The sequence below is a fragment of the Festucalex cinctus genome, chromosome 21 (genome assembly GCF_051991245.1).
Source record: "Festucalex cinctus isolate MCC-2025b chromosome 21, RoL_Fcin_1.0, whole genome shotgun sequence".
Classification (NCBI taxonomy): Eukaryota; Metazoa; Chordata; class Actinopteri; order Syngnathiformes; family Syngnathidae; genus Festucalex; species Festucalex cinctus.
In genome coordinates, this window is record NC_135431.1 from 1,530,117 (window position 1) to 1,547,965 (window position 17,849).

General features: G+C 40.0%; 1 protein-coding gene and 2 long non-coding RNA genes across 5 annotated transcripts in view; 1 reads left to right on the top strand and 2 right to left on the bottom strand.

The window, feature by feature from the left end:
* Window positions 1-827, bottom strand: part of mrps18a (mitochondrial ribosomal protein S18A) — an 8,048-nt gene extending 7,221 nt beyond the window's left edge. For 2 of the 3 annotated variants that reach the window (XM_077511067.1, XM_077511066.1), the window contains exon 1: window positions 134-827. In XM_077511067.1, the coding sequence (XP_077367193.1) occupies window positions 134-278 (145 nt within the window). In that variant the 5' untranslated portion in view covers window positions 279-827. The remainder of the gene's footprint in view (window positions 1-133) is intronic. The other variant, XM_077511065.1, reaches the window with a different exon arrangement.
* LOC144010656 (uncharacterized) lies at window positions 712-8,402 on the top strand. Its single transcript, XR_013281280.1, has 3 exons — window positions 712-1,150; window positions 1,332-1,389; window positions 8,308-8,402. It is a non-coding gene; the product is annotated as an uncharacterized LOC144010656 (long non-coding RNA).
* Window positions 2,124-17,849, bottom strand: part of LOC144010655 (uncharacterized) — a 68,781-nt gene continuing 53,055 nt past the window's right edge. The window contains exon 4 of the long non-coding RNA XR_013281279.1: window positions 2,124-2,996. This is a non-coding gene — a long non-coding RNA (uncharacterized LOC144010655). The remainder of the gene's footprint in view (window positions 2,997-17,849) is intronic.

Genomic DNA, 17,849 nt, shown 5'->3' on the forward strand with positions numbered 1-17,849 from the left:
AACATTTCATTGTGGCATCTTAATATTTAGATTATTAAAAAAGTAACAACGACGCTTCTTTAAATTCACGTCCATGTTATCAAGCGTACTAGCTCGTACACATATTAAAAAAAACACAAAAAAAACGCCTCACCTTGCCGGATTCCTCTCCGCTGACAAACCGAATGCGACAATTGAGGCACTTGCATTCTTTGCAGCGCATTTAAATGTCCGCCGATGCCACAATTAAACGCCGTAAACGAGCTCCACACGGACCGCAGCAGACTGCGGGCCGCCATGTTGGATTTCTGAGTCTGACCTTGCTCACTTCCGCCGCCGAGATTAAAAACAGCGACACGAGCGGTCGGTATGTGTCATTGCAGCCTCCGGCTGACGTAGGGAGGAGCAATAACGTTTTGATCCTAAACAGGACATTTGACTTTTGAATGGCTTGTATAAAATCAGTTGGGTCTCTGTGGAGTGACGTTGTCGTCCTTCAAAGTTTGTAAACAATGTGACGCAATTTAAAGGGCGGGGCTTAGCTGGAGGCAAAAAAACACATCAGTGGCGTGTAGTTGAAAGACAAACACAAAAGTCGGAAAGGACGCGGTAAACGGCCATTTGAGTTAATATGCGAGTAAACTGACAAAAACAGAAGGGAATAAACAGACAAACAGCGTTGTTTACTTCTAGTTGCACTTTGTTGCCTCCAGCGGTAGTTTTTGCCTCCAGTAAACGCAGTGACGTCATCGTGACGTAGCCATTAAGGGGTCCATTTTAAGGCTGAAATTACGCAATCAAATCTATATTTTGTTATGTGCCTATTTCTATTAAAAAAAAAAGAGGCTATATAAGCAAGCCATTCTGCACTGTTTGGTCACAGGAGGGCTACTAATTATTAACCAAGGTTAAACACACATAAAAGGGCTGTGAGGATGAAATGTGACTGGGGAACAAAACTGTCACTGTTTTTAAACTGATCGTTCAGGATTAAAATGAACAGGTTAGATAGTTTAAGGTTGAAATCTGAATAGACAATAAATAAATAACATCCTAATTCAAAAGTCGTGAATAGCCTAAAAGTGCATTTTCAGTTTTTGGCTACTTGGTGACTGCCACTCTCAATTTAAGTTGGTCACACTAAATAAGAAACAAAGAGAAGACACAATGTGTACGTAACTTAGCTTTAAGTCTGCTAGCTTCAGGCTAATGCTAACATAATGTGGCTGTGTTATAAGGCTTTGAACACAAATAGTAGACAGAGAATATAACAATACGCCGTCTTATACTGTATTTTTTATCCGATGCCAAGGATGATGATATGAAATTAATCCAGCTTGAATTCTTTTCAGGAGACGCAACGTTGCAATATGATCGACTGCGGCATCCAGTCAATAACGTAAGCGTGAGGTAAAGTTTGCATTGGATTTGATATTTATTTGCCCCCATCTCAAGCCAACTGCTTGAGGTCTGACGTCTGTTTTGCGTTTTCGCTTTCAACCATATGGAAAGATAACTTCTGTTGTCAATCGCTCTTATATTAATAAAATGGACTTTGACCTCCGCAAAAGTTTGCAAATACAACCCACACTTGAGTTTCTCGAATTTATCCTTTTCCTGGCTTTCAAAGCAAGCGGAAATTCCTTTTCAATCTCAAGATTTATTGACACCTATAGGGACTTTTTTTTTTTTTTTTTTTTGTCCCCCGGAAGGATGTGCAAAGCGGGTCAAGATGTAAATCGAAGCTAATCTTCTCATCGCCGGCTTTGAAGCACAAACGCTGGCTCAAAATGAAACACCAGGGAGGAATAATAGGATGCGTAATGCGAGGGAAAGCGCTTCCTCTGAAACGTGGAAGTGTAAATATTCCGAACGCGAGAACAAGTTCAAGCATGTGTCTTCAATGACTATTTAAGTATTATTATGCACAAGGGGAATTAAATGCTCAAATTTTCTTTTCTTTTTTTCCTGTTTGCGTTGCGTGGAATCTGAAAACAAAAAAAGATGAGGTCAGGCTGTTGAACAATATCGTCAACAGTGGTTGTGAAACAACATGCTGGGTCGGTCTTAAAAAAAAAAAAAAAAGAAAGAAACCTCAGCAGGGAGAAAGTTTTTCTTGCTCTTTTTTTTTTTAACGTTGTTTTTGTTTCCCGTTATCACATTGAGCCAGCGTGGTCACAATAACTTTCTTTATTTTCTTTTTCACCTTTGATTGTCCTCGATTTTAAATGTCTAAAGTCAAAAAACAAAACAAACAAAACAAAGCATAAAAGCACGGCGGGACATTGAAGGCATCACTGGAGACAAGACAAGCTAGCCAACAACAATAATGGAGAACAAGCGTCTCCTGTCTGTGACTGTCACTGTAAGCATGAGGGTAACATCATGTTATCGGGAGTCTTTATTTTGGTTTATTTTTTTTAGACGTTTATCTTTCAACGGATAACGCTGCAATTGAGAAGAAAGCAACAACAACAACAACAAAACTCTTAAAGGTTGAAAATTGACTGTGAATAAGCAATTGGATGATACAATTAGTTACCTTCATTAAAAATAACAATTCTCAAAAAGTATCGATATTGGCGATACTGGCCCCCGTATTTACTTGGTATCGGATCGATACCATAATGTGCAGTTTCGTATCTTGCTCAAGGATACATCGACATGATTTTTCAAACGTATCAATGCTCAACTAAAGTACCAACAGAAAAACAAAATACACGTATTTTTTCCTTGAACGTTACACTGTCAACAGTTACCTCGTTGTTTTTGTCCTCAGGTCTCCTCTTTCCAAAGTTGCCAACTATTGGCTCATTTTGCCGTTTCAGTTTTCGCGCGGGTCCGCGTCCAGCGTTGCGGTCCAAAACGAGAGGCAGAAGGAAGAAAGGTTCCCATTTTCACTCAGCGCTTGTCGTCCGTGACATTGTTGTGGACGTGATTGATGAGGTGTCTTCAAATGGAAGCAGCAGCGGGAGCGTGCGCTTGCATTTGTGCGCGCCATTAAAGAGGAAAACAGTCTGTTGAAAAACAGATGTGTGTATATACACACGGTGAGTTTCCACTCTTTGACGGCCCGTGGTTCGCGCCGTGCAGCATGTCGTAGCGTTTCAAGTGATTGCTTGATGTAAGGAACAAGCTAGCAGATGTTTGTTATTGTATGACTTGGTTGAACATTTTGTTTTTAACTCACTGACTGGCAGCCATTTTCATTGAAGAAACCCCGCTTTGACTGATTTTTCAAGGCCCGCAGAATATTGTGTTATATTGCTATAAAAACATGGAACCTACCAAAATAAAGATTAGAGACTCTTCTTTCATCAGGAAAAAAAAAAAGAAGTATATTTGCACCTGTTTTCGTTTTGCAGCAATATAGCCAAGTCTTATCAATAGTCAAATTCCTGGTGAAAACATTGACAAAAGCAACTTGTTGCAACATAGCCCTGGCTGATCTCGTGTACTCTGCTGCCACCTACTGGCCGTTTTTTATTTTTTGGTAAAAACTAAGGGTGTAAATTGCTTAGTACCTGACGATTCGATTCGTATCACGATTCATAGGTCACAATTCGATACCGATTAATCCCGGTACGAATTTATATATCGATTGTTGCGATTTAATAATAGAGTAATCGTTGTGAGCCATTTTTTATTGTCCAAATCCTCTGTGTGGGAGTGAAATATTTCCTCCTTCCTGTGCGTGGTTGCTGTTTAAATATACAATGTTTAATTATCTTTTGTTTCATGTGACAGTTTTAGGGTAAACTTCAACTGGGAGTTAACAAGCTAACAAGCGGGAATACGACATGATCAGGCAGATGTGACTGATTGTGATCATGACAAATAAAGTGGAGGAAGCTGATTGGTCGATAAAAGGACTGACAAGGTGTAAACAATAACCTAATAACCACAACAATGCAAATGTCACGAAAAAAAAAAGAAAAAGCCAGCAAAGGAAAAACACTTCCTGGTTCATTCTTTTGTCTCGCCAACAAACCGATGTCTCGACTCTTGTCATTGTGTGACTCGGCGCTGCTCAATAACAAACACGACACCAGAAGGGACATGTCGGGTTCAACACAGTTGGAAATTCTTCAAAAAGGCGTTTTAAGCGCGTGAGATGCAAATTGCTTCATTTGCGGCCTGATGGATTAGCATCGGGCCGCCGCCGCCACAGAAGCGCCATTGTCTCCCTCCCGTCGTCACAGGCCGCGTTGAAGCCGTCGCTTTCCTGCAGGGAAGCCCCCCAAATGTTGCACAAGTGTCTGGCCACCTCCTCGCCCGCCTTTGATATTCAAATGCAACATGGCCCCCCGTACAAACGGGCGCCGCAGCCAAAGTAAATGGGATGAAAAGCGCCCGGCTGACATTCTCACAGGCAGATCCGAAAGGAACCAACCGGGGCCCGTGTTGCCTCCGTGTCGCGCCGGGAAGTTGCCGCTTTGTGGAAAAGGTTCGTCGTTTTCACCTCCCTTCCCAGCTCGGCGTGATGAGCCGACAGTCTCCGAAAAGGAATCGGCCGCATTCCCCCCCGTCGATTGTCACGCTGCTCGCTTTTGTTTGACCGGGAACGGTTTGGACGTATAGAAAAAGGCTCCGGCGTCTGCCGGGGGGCCCCCAATACGCTATTAGGGACCATAAGAGGGGAGCTGGCATCGCCAAAACGGCATCACACGGTTGGAAGAAACGCCTCACCATACCATACGATACGCCATACAAGGCTCACGATAACGATTATCTCACAATACGACAATACAGCAATTATCAATATATTGGTGAGGTATATTAAATATTACATATTACATGATATCTAAAAATATTTCTTTAGGTACATGTTAAATATCGCAATAATATCAGTATCAGTGTGCAGCTCTAGTTACAGCCCTAGTAGTAACTAGAGCTGCACGATCAAGGTCACAATATTGTTAAAAAAAAAATGAGCTCACACTAAAAAAAAAAAAAAAAAAAAGTTGTGCTTTTGTATATTACAGCAATGCATATAAACAACCTACAATCTCTAATAACATTTAATATTGAGGCACTTGCTTGCTAATGCACGCAAGCATATTGACTCACTTCATAAGCAAAATACATTGCACTAAAAAACTAGCCACCAGAGGGTGCTAGAACTGCACAATGGAAATAAACCTGATATATATAATATTATATTAAATATATATTATACAATATTAAACTGTTTTCTTCTTCACAGTGAGTACTTTTGTAAATTTTCTTTTTTAAACAAATACAAATGTTAGTCCGTTACAAAAGTCATTTGTTTCATTTTCTGAACCGTGACACATTTTTTTTTTTTTGGTGCAACATTGCAAAAGTAAATAAATAACTAAATAAATAGAATGACTTCAATATTAAATCCAATGAAATCAAAATGAATATTCCTCAGAAATTGTGTGCTTCAAAAAGCGGAAACATAATATCACGATATGTTCGGAACAACACTAGTAGTAACCCGGCGTGAACCCACGAAACATGCGGGCCGAACGGAGATTTGAACCTGGTACCTCATCACTCTCTATCACACATGTTCTAACTGCTCTTGCCCTCCAACGTCTTTCCACTTGGACCCCCCAAAAAACGTCGTCGTGATGCAGAGCGAGACGTTTTTGGAGGCGGTCGTAGTACTTAATCTGGGCAAAAAATTTGCCTCATCCCGACGCAGACGTCGGCTCATTTCCCATTTCGGGTGGAATGTGAAGGAAGATTTGCCGCCGGCCAGATTGATGGCATGCAATTAAGGGCCCCCGGCTGTCACTAAGAGGCTTTTTTTTTTTTGCTGCATGATTAACCCGGCGAGGTCCAGTTGCAACCAAAGAGGTCAACTGAACACAATTAGCCTATTTCAGAGTGACGACTTGTCGGAAGAGGAGAAAAAAAGAAGCGGACAAGTGGAAACCCGTTGGGCCCCGGATCGAGGCCCCGGCGCTCGTGTGTCATCGTCTCCTCTCCGGCGAAGGTTTCCGTGAAGGTGACGGGAATCTTTAGTCAGCCAAGTATAAACAACCTCGTTATTTTTTATTTTTTTTGGTCTTCTCAGCCAATATTCTTCCCACACTCATCAAAACGCTGGCTTCTTCAGTAGAAGTGTTGCTTTGAAGAGGTTCTTATCCTTATTAGAACCCCCCCATACCCCTATTTGGCCCCCCGCTCGCTCCCGTATGAACACATGAGCCCGCCTCCCAATCCAATTTTCATGCAGGTTGCATTGCCAGTGATACAATGGCTCCCATAGCCCCCAAAGAGGCCCTCTGCCAATGTTTTCAAACACTTTTTCAGACGTCGTCTAACCCCTGTCATGTGGTTTTCGGGGGGGGGAGGGGCTTATAGGACATGTCCACATGAACACGCGTTGTGTGGTTTGCAAGGCAATTCCGTGCACATGGACAGAGAATCAATATTGATATTTATCAATCAATCGAGCTTTATACCTTTCATACATTCAGATGGACCTCAAAAGTGCTGAATAATTAAAACATCCATAATACAATAAAAAGAAAAAGCCCCCCCCTCCCATATCCCCATGATCGTACCCACAAACACACATGCCAACCACAACATGGCGGGGGCACAGAAGAACCCTGTGAGGAGAAAGGCACCCAAGAGGAGTTCATTTATCGAATAAATTGACAAAATACCTTCAGTTTTTGTATGTCCTAGTTTTCGTACAATTCAATTTAAGATTTTTTTCCCCCAACTCAATTTTATCCCGCCCCCTCCCTTATTTTGTTTTGTTTTTCTTACATCCATCAAATTTTCTTGCAAACAAACAAACAAAAAAACAGTAATTTATTTAATCAATTAATTAATTTAATGTACTTATTTATTTGGGTGGTAGTCAACGTTCATCATTGTTTATTTAATCGTAAAATCTTGTTAAAAATTCATTCAAATGAGCCAGAGGGTAATCGTAAAAATAAAGGTTTATCATTTTACAATTACTGAAGTATAATTAATAAATGTAAGTTAATATTACCCAAAAAAATAAACTGTGTGAATCAAAGTTCTTTTCAATGAACAAGAGTAAATATATAAATTAATGTCCCCTGTAAGTTATTTCTTTATTTCCACACTGATGATTTAATTTTTTTTAATTTTTTTTAAATCTGTTTGTGTTTAAAAACGGCGACATGTAAACCAAGCCTTGAAATCTGCGAGCCCACCTGCAGGTGCAGGTAGCGCCTTCCTCCGCTTGAGTTGCGTTTGTGCGACCTTTCAAAGGGTCAACCCCCCCCCCGCACGGCGTCTCGGAACAAGTAACTGAACAAGAAAGCCTCTCTTGGTCAGGGACGGGCGCTCAGGTTTCGGGTCCTCTTTCGCGTCGAATGAATTGCCAGCGTGCACTTCACTTTTCGGGCCTGTGCGGACGTCGCCATGGCGCCCGCGCTGGTATTTGGAAGTCCCTCTCCTCAAACGTAAGGGATAAATGATGGTACGAGTCGTCACATCCGTCTTCGTTCCCGGACGTACTGAAAAGAAGTGGACTCACTCGACAGTTGATGATTTTCCAGGCCAACTCGTTTTTGTCACAAGCCACATTGTCGTTCTGGTGACACGTGTGGCATCTCATGATATCGTCTGTCCGTCTATTGTGTCGTCGTATGTACAAGTGTCTGTCAGTCTGTTGGGTTGTTAGACAATGGAGCTCCCAGCAGGGGGCAGTGGTGATTGTCAGGTGAGGCGGAACTAACACAGGGGTCAGCAACCTTCACTGTCAAGAGACATTTTAGGGCAAATACATGACAAAAAAAATTTGTCTGGAGCAGCACAACATTTAAACGTTGTGATGAAGGAAACAGTGTGTTAGTGTTAGCGTAATTAGAGATGTATCATAACAGAAAATTATGCAGCATCCAATATGTAGATTCATTTTCTTCTACATTTTTTGTCTTCCTTTTTCTTATTTTTATACATATTTTTTTTTTTTAATTTTTCATGCTTTGTTTTCATACATTTTTAGGTTCTTTGCCTTTCTGTCAAATTTATGACATTCTTTTTGGCAATTTTATGGACATAATATGATAAATTTCTGGCCTTTTTCTAGATGTTATGGCTATTTTTTAAAACAATTTTTTTTCTGTCTTTTTGCTATCAATTTCTGACATTTTTGCCAATTCTGTTTTATGGTAATTTGTGGGATTTTATGGTTACTTTTTGAACATTTTCTAGACTATTGTGGCAATTTTGTGGATATTTTATGGTAGTTTTCAGGATTTTGTCTTTTGTTTTTGAAAATGTTTTTGTTTCTGCTGTTTTTTTTTTGTATTCAGTTTTCTGACTTGTTTGTTGTTGTTTTGTTTGTTTGTTTGTTTTTTGCAGAGGAGAGGGACTAAAGATCCACATATGCCTCCAGAGCCCGGTTGCAGACCGCCTGGGCTAACGGCACAAGTCCAACCACCAAATGAGAACACGAGAGGTCAGTACGATGTAAACTACAGGCACAATATTAATATTGTGCCTCACTGTCTCTGGCAATGAAGGATTTGTTCTCTGAATGAAGTGATTGAGGAGGCTGGTCGGTAACTAGTCCAGTGTGGAGCGTTGGAGTCAAGAGCTTTGCAGCCTGGCTGCTTAATGAAGAGACATTTGCACCGGGACACACACACACAAAAAAAAGAAGAGAGACGTGACGCAACAAAAGCGAGCGCGCTGAAAAGAAGCCAACTTCAAGTCCTTCCATTCACTGGCCTCTCTCAATGGGCCCAAATCTTCAGTAGAATTCCACAGGAAGAGGAAACGCATTTTGCTGGAACTTGTTTGTCATGTGGGAGTGCACGCTCGTTACAACTTTGTCACAATCTTAAGTGAGAAATCGCACAAACAGATCGTAAAACAAAATTCAAATGTGCTGACATTATACTTGAAAAACAAACAGGATCGTTTTTTTCCCCCTTTCTTTCTTCCTGTTTTGCGTTACTCACTGCGAGGATTATTCGAGTCCGACGGACTGCAAACGTCAAAAATGTTTGCGCAACTGTTATTCGCATACGACTTGTGGTCCGCATGAAATATGGATACGAGTTTTTGACGTTTTACGAAGATGGATCACGGCTCTGAGGTTGGTTGATCGGAACGTTCGACTTCGTCTTCTTTTGGAATACGCCAACGCTTACAACTTTGGAATACCTTTTGAGTGACTTGATGCGCATTTTTCCTGAAAATGTTGCTCAAGATCTGAATTTCAAGGTGGTCCGCTGCAGTGCTTGATACTTCTGTAGTCCGGCAGATGGTTCCAATTAGTTTCTATGAAGATTGTATATATTTGGAGTGAAAGTTGGATCGTTGGCCGGGATCTTCTACAGGCCTTGCATGGTCCTGAAGAACCAAATCGTCCTTGAGAGCTCGGCAGGTTGCCTCCTTCAAGTCTGTTATCCTTTGTGCCAGCGATATCACACACACAAAAACCAAAAAAAAACGACTGGGAACGTTGTAAGATGATTTTCTTCTTTCTGCGGGATTCTGCTGTCACGTTTCGTTTCGGTTCAGTGGGGCTTTGTTTAGTTTTTGGGTGTTTATGTTGTCTTTTGTCCGGTCTGTCTTGTCCTGTCATGTGGTCAGTTCTGTTCTCGTCGCCAAAGTCTAGCTTCCCCACGTCGTCTGGTCAAGTCGCTCCAACGTCTTCCCAGCCAAGTGAGTCTTTCCTACGTTGCCAAGCCAAGTCTGCCAATGTCAAGCCAAGTGGCCCCACGTTCTGCCCAAGTCCTGTCTTATCATGGTCCCCAGTCCTCTCTCGTCCCATCCTCTTGTGTAAAGTCCTGTGAGATTTTGCTGCTGAACTCATATTTCATTTCGACTAGTGGGGTTGCATCAAAGATATTACTGTCAAAAAATGTTTTGGTTGACTTCCTGTTTAAGGCTGCGAGAGGAATACATCTGGTTTTGTCATTCTTGTCTTGCCCCAGAAATAAGCTTTTGTGTAACTTTTAATCTTTTGGCATCTGTGGATCTTACTCTGCTTCCTCTATCCTTCCCTCCTTCCTCTCTTTAGTTTTTCCTCTGGTCTCTTGAGATCTCCCTAATCTGTTGGATTTTAGAGGTTTCTGTCTGGGCTTGGCATAAGATTCTGGTTTTGTAACCATGCGGGTGGCAGGTGGTGTTTAGATTTCACTTTGATTCTTCTTTCTTTGCTTTGACCTTTCCTCTGGTCTCCTGACCTTCTGAACTTCACGACTCTGGCGAGACTCTCAAGTATCCGGTTAAGGATAATGGGATTTTTACGAGGTTTTAGGTGAAGTAATGAGGACAAATTCAAACGAACATATCGTCAATATATTTTTGGGGGGGTTGGGGGGTTCACTTCCCCTTTAAGCAGATCAAGTAAGAAAAATGTGACAAGACAATCACTCCGGATAATCTTTTTGCGACATTTGATAAACATAACATTTAATGAGTGAGTGCGAGGGGGTTTAATTTGTTCAAACAACATTGTAATTGGATTTATTCAGTGAGAGAAAACCCCCCCAAACATTTTAAGTTTAAAAAAAAACATCTGGCCCACGTAGCTCAATTCCCGACAAAGCAAAAAAAAAAAAAAAGGACGCGCAAACTATACGGTCCAAGAAGAAAAAAGTTGGCTGAGAAACCGAAGCAGCACGTTGATTTATAAATCCCCAACATCTTGTATCATCACAGGAAGGACAATAAAAGGAAATCTCCCCAATCTCACCGGGGCGCTGGAGGCTCGTATCAGGGAGCTTCGAGGATGATGTCAACCGCGCAAAAATTACACCCCATCACAGGGTTTTTTTTTTTTTTCCCCTTTCTCGGTGCCTGACAGCTACGACAGAACGGGGAGAATACACGTTGTCCTCCCCGCTGCTCGCCGCTTGTTTAAAGAGCAGCCTTGGACAAACGTGGGCTGTTTTCTCTTTGCTGCGGTCGGCGCAACGATCCCAAACACACACAAGGGGACCTTCATGGCGGCCCGACGGGGGGATTCAACGCAGCAAAGTGAAGCAAAAAAAAAAAAAGAATACAGAGTTCTCTCGGCTGACTTGCTTCTCTTTGTGCCGCGTGAACACACTGTTGTCACTTAAAAAAAAAAAAAAAAAAAAAAAAAAAAAAAAAAGCATCAAAGAGCGTTCATGTCTGCCACACTGGAACGACTCTTTCATCTCGCAGATGTTTGCTGAGATGTTATCATAGATCGTATACGTACTTCTGCGTATTAAGTTCTCCGTTCTAATATTTGTTCCATGAAATTACTTTAATTTATTCCCAAAAGTCTATTTTGTTCATTTTGTAGCATTTCTCTTAACTCATTCAATCCCAAAAACGTGTTTTGACGTTTTTAAAAATTTTGTCCTTCCCTCCCAAAAACGTGTTTTGACGTTTTTGTTTTTTGTTTTGTTTTTTTTAAACAAAAGAGCAAAGGCTTTGATGCAGCTTCCGACATGGTGTCTGCAGAGTATAAGAGATCAGCCACGGCCATGTTGCAACAAGCTCTTTTTTTCAGTGTTTTCACCAGGAATGTGAATATCGGTGAAACTTAACTATATTCTCATTCATTTGACGAATATTTTATGTAAAGAATACAAATAAATAATATTGTCCAATCAGATTTCAGGCTCCATGTTGCCATGTCAATCTAATCTTCCCACAGCCTTCAGAATAAGTAGTAGTGGCCAATTTAAACTATATTATTATAGTGTTTTTGTTTTTTAATTTTTTTTAAACCAGATTTCCAATTAATCTTCGTCGGGCCAGAGTACTTGCCCTCGAAGACATTTTTTCTGTTCTCTGATTGGTTGGTCAAAGCAAAACTTTTTACAGCCAGCGTCAGCCAGCGCATTAAAACACATTTGTAACAATCTGCACACACGCATGGATTTAATAATCAGCACGTCTGGTGAGTATCGAGTACGTCTCTCTTGACAGTCAGAGTGAAAACAGGCACTAAAAAACATTTTAATAAGCGTACAGTACACCGGGTTCAGGGTTCACTGATTTCTTTTTTTTTTTTTTTGGTAGAGTTTAGAAGTATTCGGTTGACTTTTGCCTTTGCTTTGGGTGTAATCCCACTGTTGACCACTAGATGGCGGCACACTAGTTTGAAACAGTTGAAATTTTAAAGAAGAAAACAAGAAGGCTGTAATCCAGCTCAGCTTATTATTTTTTTTCCCCCTGAAGATTCTGAATTCAAATCCTGCTTTTTACGCCAACGGAGAGCAAATTTTAGAATGTTCATCTGTGAGCACGATTTATTGATGTATATTGTGAGATAAGTTTGTTAGTTTGTTTACTGTAAACCGGGGTTATTTATAGTTTTGGAATTTTTCATTTGAGTTAGTTTTTATTTTGTTTTGAGTTGGTTTATTATTTTTTTTTTTAAATGTTAGTTTTAATTAGTTTTCAGGATGGTTCTGTTAGTTTGTACTAATTTTAGCTATTTAATAAATGCTTAGTTTTAGTTTAGTTGTAGTTAGTTTCAGTATTAGTTTTAGTTTTTTTATGTGTAATACTTGTGCGCAATATCAAAATAAAAAACAGCATGGGAGTGACATCATCTGACGGTGCTTTTCTATTGGCTGCTGCAAGATGACATCACTTCTGTGTGACACACTTTCAAACGTCCTTATTCCGGTTAATATCAAAATCAATCGACTTCAAATCACATTTAAAATCACCCCCAAAGGCTCATGCGTTCAATTCATTACCCAAGACTAAAACGAAGGACATTTTTGCTATATAATTATAATTTTGTAAACATAAACTGTAGTTTCAGTTATCCGTTTTTATTTTAGTTTGTGAACGGGTTTTTTTTGTTTTGCGTCGAAGATCGCATCTGGATCCCGTCGGCGCTTCCGCCAGAATTTCCGCCGTCATCTTGACCCGCATCCGACTGAATTGATCCAAAACGTTCCGCGTCGTACGCTGCAGCTGGCGGGCGAAGCGCGCGTGCACGCCGACGCTCGATACGTTTTGCGTGACGCCGATAAGTGCTCCGCCTGTTCCGCGTTAAGGAGAATTGTGTGTTGTTTGCGTAAGAGCTCCATATGCTTCGATCATGACTGCATCTCGTTCCATGACTCATTTCATGGGCAATTTGATGATATTTGATATGAGGTAGCATTTTTTTTGTTTTTTTTGTTATACGCCTGGTCCGTGTCCTAAATCTTTCTTCTGGGAATGTCCAGCGTGTGTTTACATGATATTGTTTATTCGCAAGTGATTTCAAACCGGTATTATTTCTCAAATTCGGGGTGCTTAGGATATGACAATATGCATTAAAAAAAACAAAAAAAACAAAAGACGACTTGAAGGTTTCCTGATTCTCATGGCTCGCCCCAGAAAGCACAGAAAGACTTGTCCTACTTCGTCGTCCGCAATCTCCCTCCCCGCAGCACAAATGTGGCTCTCATTACCGCAGCGCTACAGTTGTAGAGTATAAAAAAACAAACAAAAAAAACCTCGGGAGGCGGCGGCTAATGCGAAACAGATATTCCGTATCTTTATTACAACACTTGCGAGGAGGACATACCTTTGGCATCATCGGCAAAATCACGCTCAAGCTCTCGTCTCGCCTCGGAGGACGCCGCGAGAAGTCACACAGTCGTGTCGAAGGGAGACGCGGGCAGCTTCAATGTATGGAGGACCAAAAATTTAATAATAAAAAAAATACATGACTACATAAATAAATAAATAATTGACTAAGAGTAAAAATAAGAGATAAAAAATATATAATTTGAAAATTAGATTAAAAAAATATACAAATGGAAATAAAAATAACAAAAAAAAATAAAATATATATATATATATATATATATATATATATATACACACACACACACACATAAAATAAATATAAATGGAAATAAAAATAACAAAAAAATATATATGCATAAATAAATAAATTTGTATTTAATTTTTTCATTATATTTTTTTATATTGGTTTTTATTTTAACTTTTAGTTATTTATTTAGTCATTTATATATTTATTTATTTTGTCATTTATTTATTATAAATAAATGACTAAATGAATAAATAAATAAATCACTAAAAGTAAAAAAAAAAAAAAGGATCTAAAAATTTATCATTCAAAAATTATATACAGAAAAATAAATATAAATTGCTATTTTAAATATAATTCCTATTTATTTTATTTTATTTTATAATTTGTGCAGTTTTGGTCCTCCATTTGATATTGCACATTTTAAAAAATCCACAACGTAAGCCAACGTTCTGGACATAAAAACGGGGTAAAAAAAAAAGCTTAAAAAAAAACAAAAAAAAAAACGTTTGGAGATGGTCAAAGAAGGAAGGGAGGGTGTCGAAAAGAATTGTTCCACTATTTCTACTTACTTTTCTAGATATGCAAAGACAAATTAATTATTTATTATTTGTACATTTTTTTTTATTTTTTTTTTTTAAGGACTAAACACAATTTCTCTTCCTAACATTACATGGCCGTTGCATCCTTTTCTGTATGTGGCCCTCAAATGTAAAAAAAAAAAAAAAAAGGACACCACTCAGCTAACCAATCAAATGTTGATGCACTATCATATTTGATTTGATGATCATTATTTATTTATTTTTGCCGCTGATGAACTTTGGTCACTCTTTGGCCTCTCGTTGCCCGAAGTCCCTCAGAGTCGGAGAACGTGTCATAGCGGTCTCCACGGTAATAAATAATCTGATCAACTTCATCCTCCTCCTCTACCGTTTAATTAATTTGCCTCCGCAGATGCAAAACATCTGCCCGGTTTAACTCGGCCTCAGCCGCACGCGCCCGCACTAACGATACTTGACAGGACACAAAATGTGCAAAAAAGCTTTCAGGCCGGGAGGTAACAACAACCTGAAACCCGATCAAACTGAAAATGTTTGAAAGGTTCGTCCGCCGTCGTCCTAACATTTGTCTGGGACCGCCGCCAGATCGCAATCACGCCGACAACCGATTCACGGCAAGACCTCGGGGAGGGGGTGCTCGTCTCGTTCAACGACATCGTCGTCACGTCCGTCAAAAGTCGCTCGGGAGAATCGGAGGTCACGCTTCGCAGTTGTCTTTTCTGACCTCATGCTGGACTGATGGCTTCCTTCCCGGCAGCCATGCGAAACAAAAGAGATGATGAAAATCCCAAACGTCCCGGCGGACTTCATGTTGCTGATGTCGTAGCTTTTATTGCATCGATTTGGAGCAACGTCAAAGTTGCGAGGGACCTCAAGGAGCACATCCGGAGACCCTCAGCTTTCCCCCAAAAAATAAATAAAATAATAAATTGTAAGAGATGAAACTCACCAAGCAAAGTCCGAATCTTTCACGTATAGTGGTACCTCTACTTACGAACTGAATTGGTTGTGGAAGAAAGTTCTTAAGTAGAACATTTTGTAAGTAGAGACGCATTTTCCATGTAAATGCCCTAATCCGTTCCAAGCCTCCCAAAATTCACAATCAAATTCACAATTCAGATCAAAGCATAAAGTTCCATATCAAACTTATTGCATGTCTTCGCGATATGCATATTGCATAGCCCAATATTGCAATATCGGTTTTATTTTTCCAATATATTGTGCAGCCCCAGTTCTATGTGCAAAAATTATCACCACAAAATCCCGCAAAAAAATCCATCTAAAAGTGAATGTTTTGTTTTTTTGTTTTGTTATTATTATTATTATTATTATTAAAAAATTCCATATCAAACTTATTGCATGTCTTTGCAATATGTCTCATTGCAAAGGCCAATATAGCGATATCAATATTTTTTCAAATTTTTTCATATTTTTGCAAAAATTATCAGCACAAAATCCTGCAATATAGCAATAAATAAATAAATCCACCATCTAAAAGTGAATATGTTTTTTTTTATGTTTTGTATGTATTATTATTATTATTATTATTATAGCAAGGGATGACTAACGGAGTTGTGAGCAATGAAATTTGAAAAAAATCATTTCAAATAATCAAAAAGTGTATCTGGGTAGTGTAATTAACGCTCATGGTTTTGTCCTTTTGCTTTACACGCTCAAAAAAGAAAGAAAAAAAAAAATGAAAAAAAAAAAAAAAGTCTTTCCCCAGACGTGACTGTGAAAGGCGCACAGCTGCGAGCGCTCCCGCCGACGTCTTGAACTCATAACCCCCCCCCCCCCACGCATCGAACGTGGCCTTCAATAATGTACATTCGGTGTGAAATTGCAGCGTCCAATCAGATTTTGCTGATTGTGGAAGTCCGCCTTTCCACGCTAATGGCGTCTTTCCCTGGGGGACGGCGAGGCGTCGCTTTGCATTGCGAAAGGCGCGCAAGCGGACGCTTGACGGATCGTCGGGACGCTCGACGCTGACAGTCGCCGTCTCGTGAGGATGAATCCCGCTCACCCTCGCTTCCGCTAACGTTCCCGCCGGCAAATCCGCTACGCTGACTTCAAGTTGGATTGGATGAAAAAAAAAACTAAAAAAAAAAAAAAAAATGTAATCACGTTTCTGCTCTCTTGACGCACGCGTTCAAATCTCTCGTGAGAATTTTGCAGGAAATCGCACAAGAAGTTGAGCAGTTATTACGTTCCAACTGGGCTATGTCAACCCTTGGGAAAATTGCACGCCACAAAACATTTAGTTATTCTTTTTTTTTTTTTTTTTACTTCCCTCAAAAAGATTTTTTTTTCTTTTTCAGTTGAGTTATACAAGTTAGAGGTCACGTTCATGGTGTAAAAAGTTTTAAAATTATTGATCTTAGTCAAATGGCTATTGAACACAGGTGTAGAGACTTTTTTTTATATTTTAATGATTATCATTATTATTATTAGTAGTAGTAGTAGTAGTGGTGGTTTTGATATTGCTGTTATCGTTACAACCCTAATTATTATATTATTTTTAATGCATTATTTTTTATTATTTGAATTATGAATTAACCGTTTCTGAAGTTTATTTGCATGTTGTGCGTGTGCCTTTAAGGGGTGTGGCCTAGCAAGTGACATCACAAGCTGGCACTTTTCTTCCTGTTATTGCATCGCAACCGCTACGCTAAGTTAATCAAGAAGACGTTCACATCGTCTCAAATTGTCCGCCGCTGATTTATCGTTTCCTCTTCAGGAAATTTGGCCTTTCATGTTGTTCTTCAGGGGTGTCGTGGTGGGGGCTGTCGTCTCATTTTGGCTGACAACCCACTGCTGCGAAACAAACGAGAGATTCTTCAAAGGCGCCTTTCTCTCTTTGTGTGCCCCCCCACTCAATGCCATTCATTCCTTCCTTCTCAAATATCTTCCGGCCGAGCGACAGACAGACAAAACACAGACAGACATAACAGCGACACTCGCAAACTTTACAAATTGCTCCTGAAATGAAGTTTTGCAAAAAATGGCGTTCAAGTCTTCTCTCAAAATGTCCTCGCGGAGGTCCGAAATGGAAGCTTTCTTCACCGAAGTACGATTTGCTTGACCTCCAACGAGTGCAGATGCCTTTGGGTCTTTTATTTCCTGTCTGGGCGTCCCCTGTGGTCTCCCCACCCAGATAGATAGCTGCGGACCCCCGTCTCTCACAGATCCCCCCCCAGAGACGAGGACAGTCTGCTTCCGTCTCGCGTTTTCCCCGCTTTTGCTCCATTTTCTTTTCACTTGCATGTATCAAATACCAAATCGCACCGAGTCGTCGTCTGGAAAAAAGCATTCCCTCGCTATAACGCGGTTCACTTTTCGCGGTCTCGCTTTATTGCAGTTTTTTTTGGTGCAATTTTTCAGTTGAAGCATTCCCGCATAACAACTATCACATAATTCCACACTTCCAAATTACACTGTTCAAATTTCAACTGGCTTTAAAAATTCACGCCATCTTGAGTATATATATCGTCTGGTTCCACATTACTGACAGTATTTGCACAATTTAACGTTTAAAACAAACTTTTCCCCATTCATTTTCAATGGGACATACA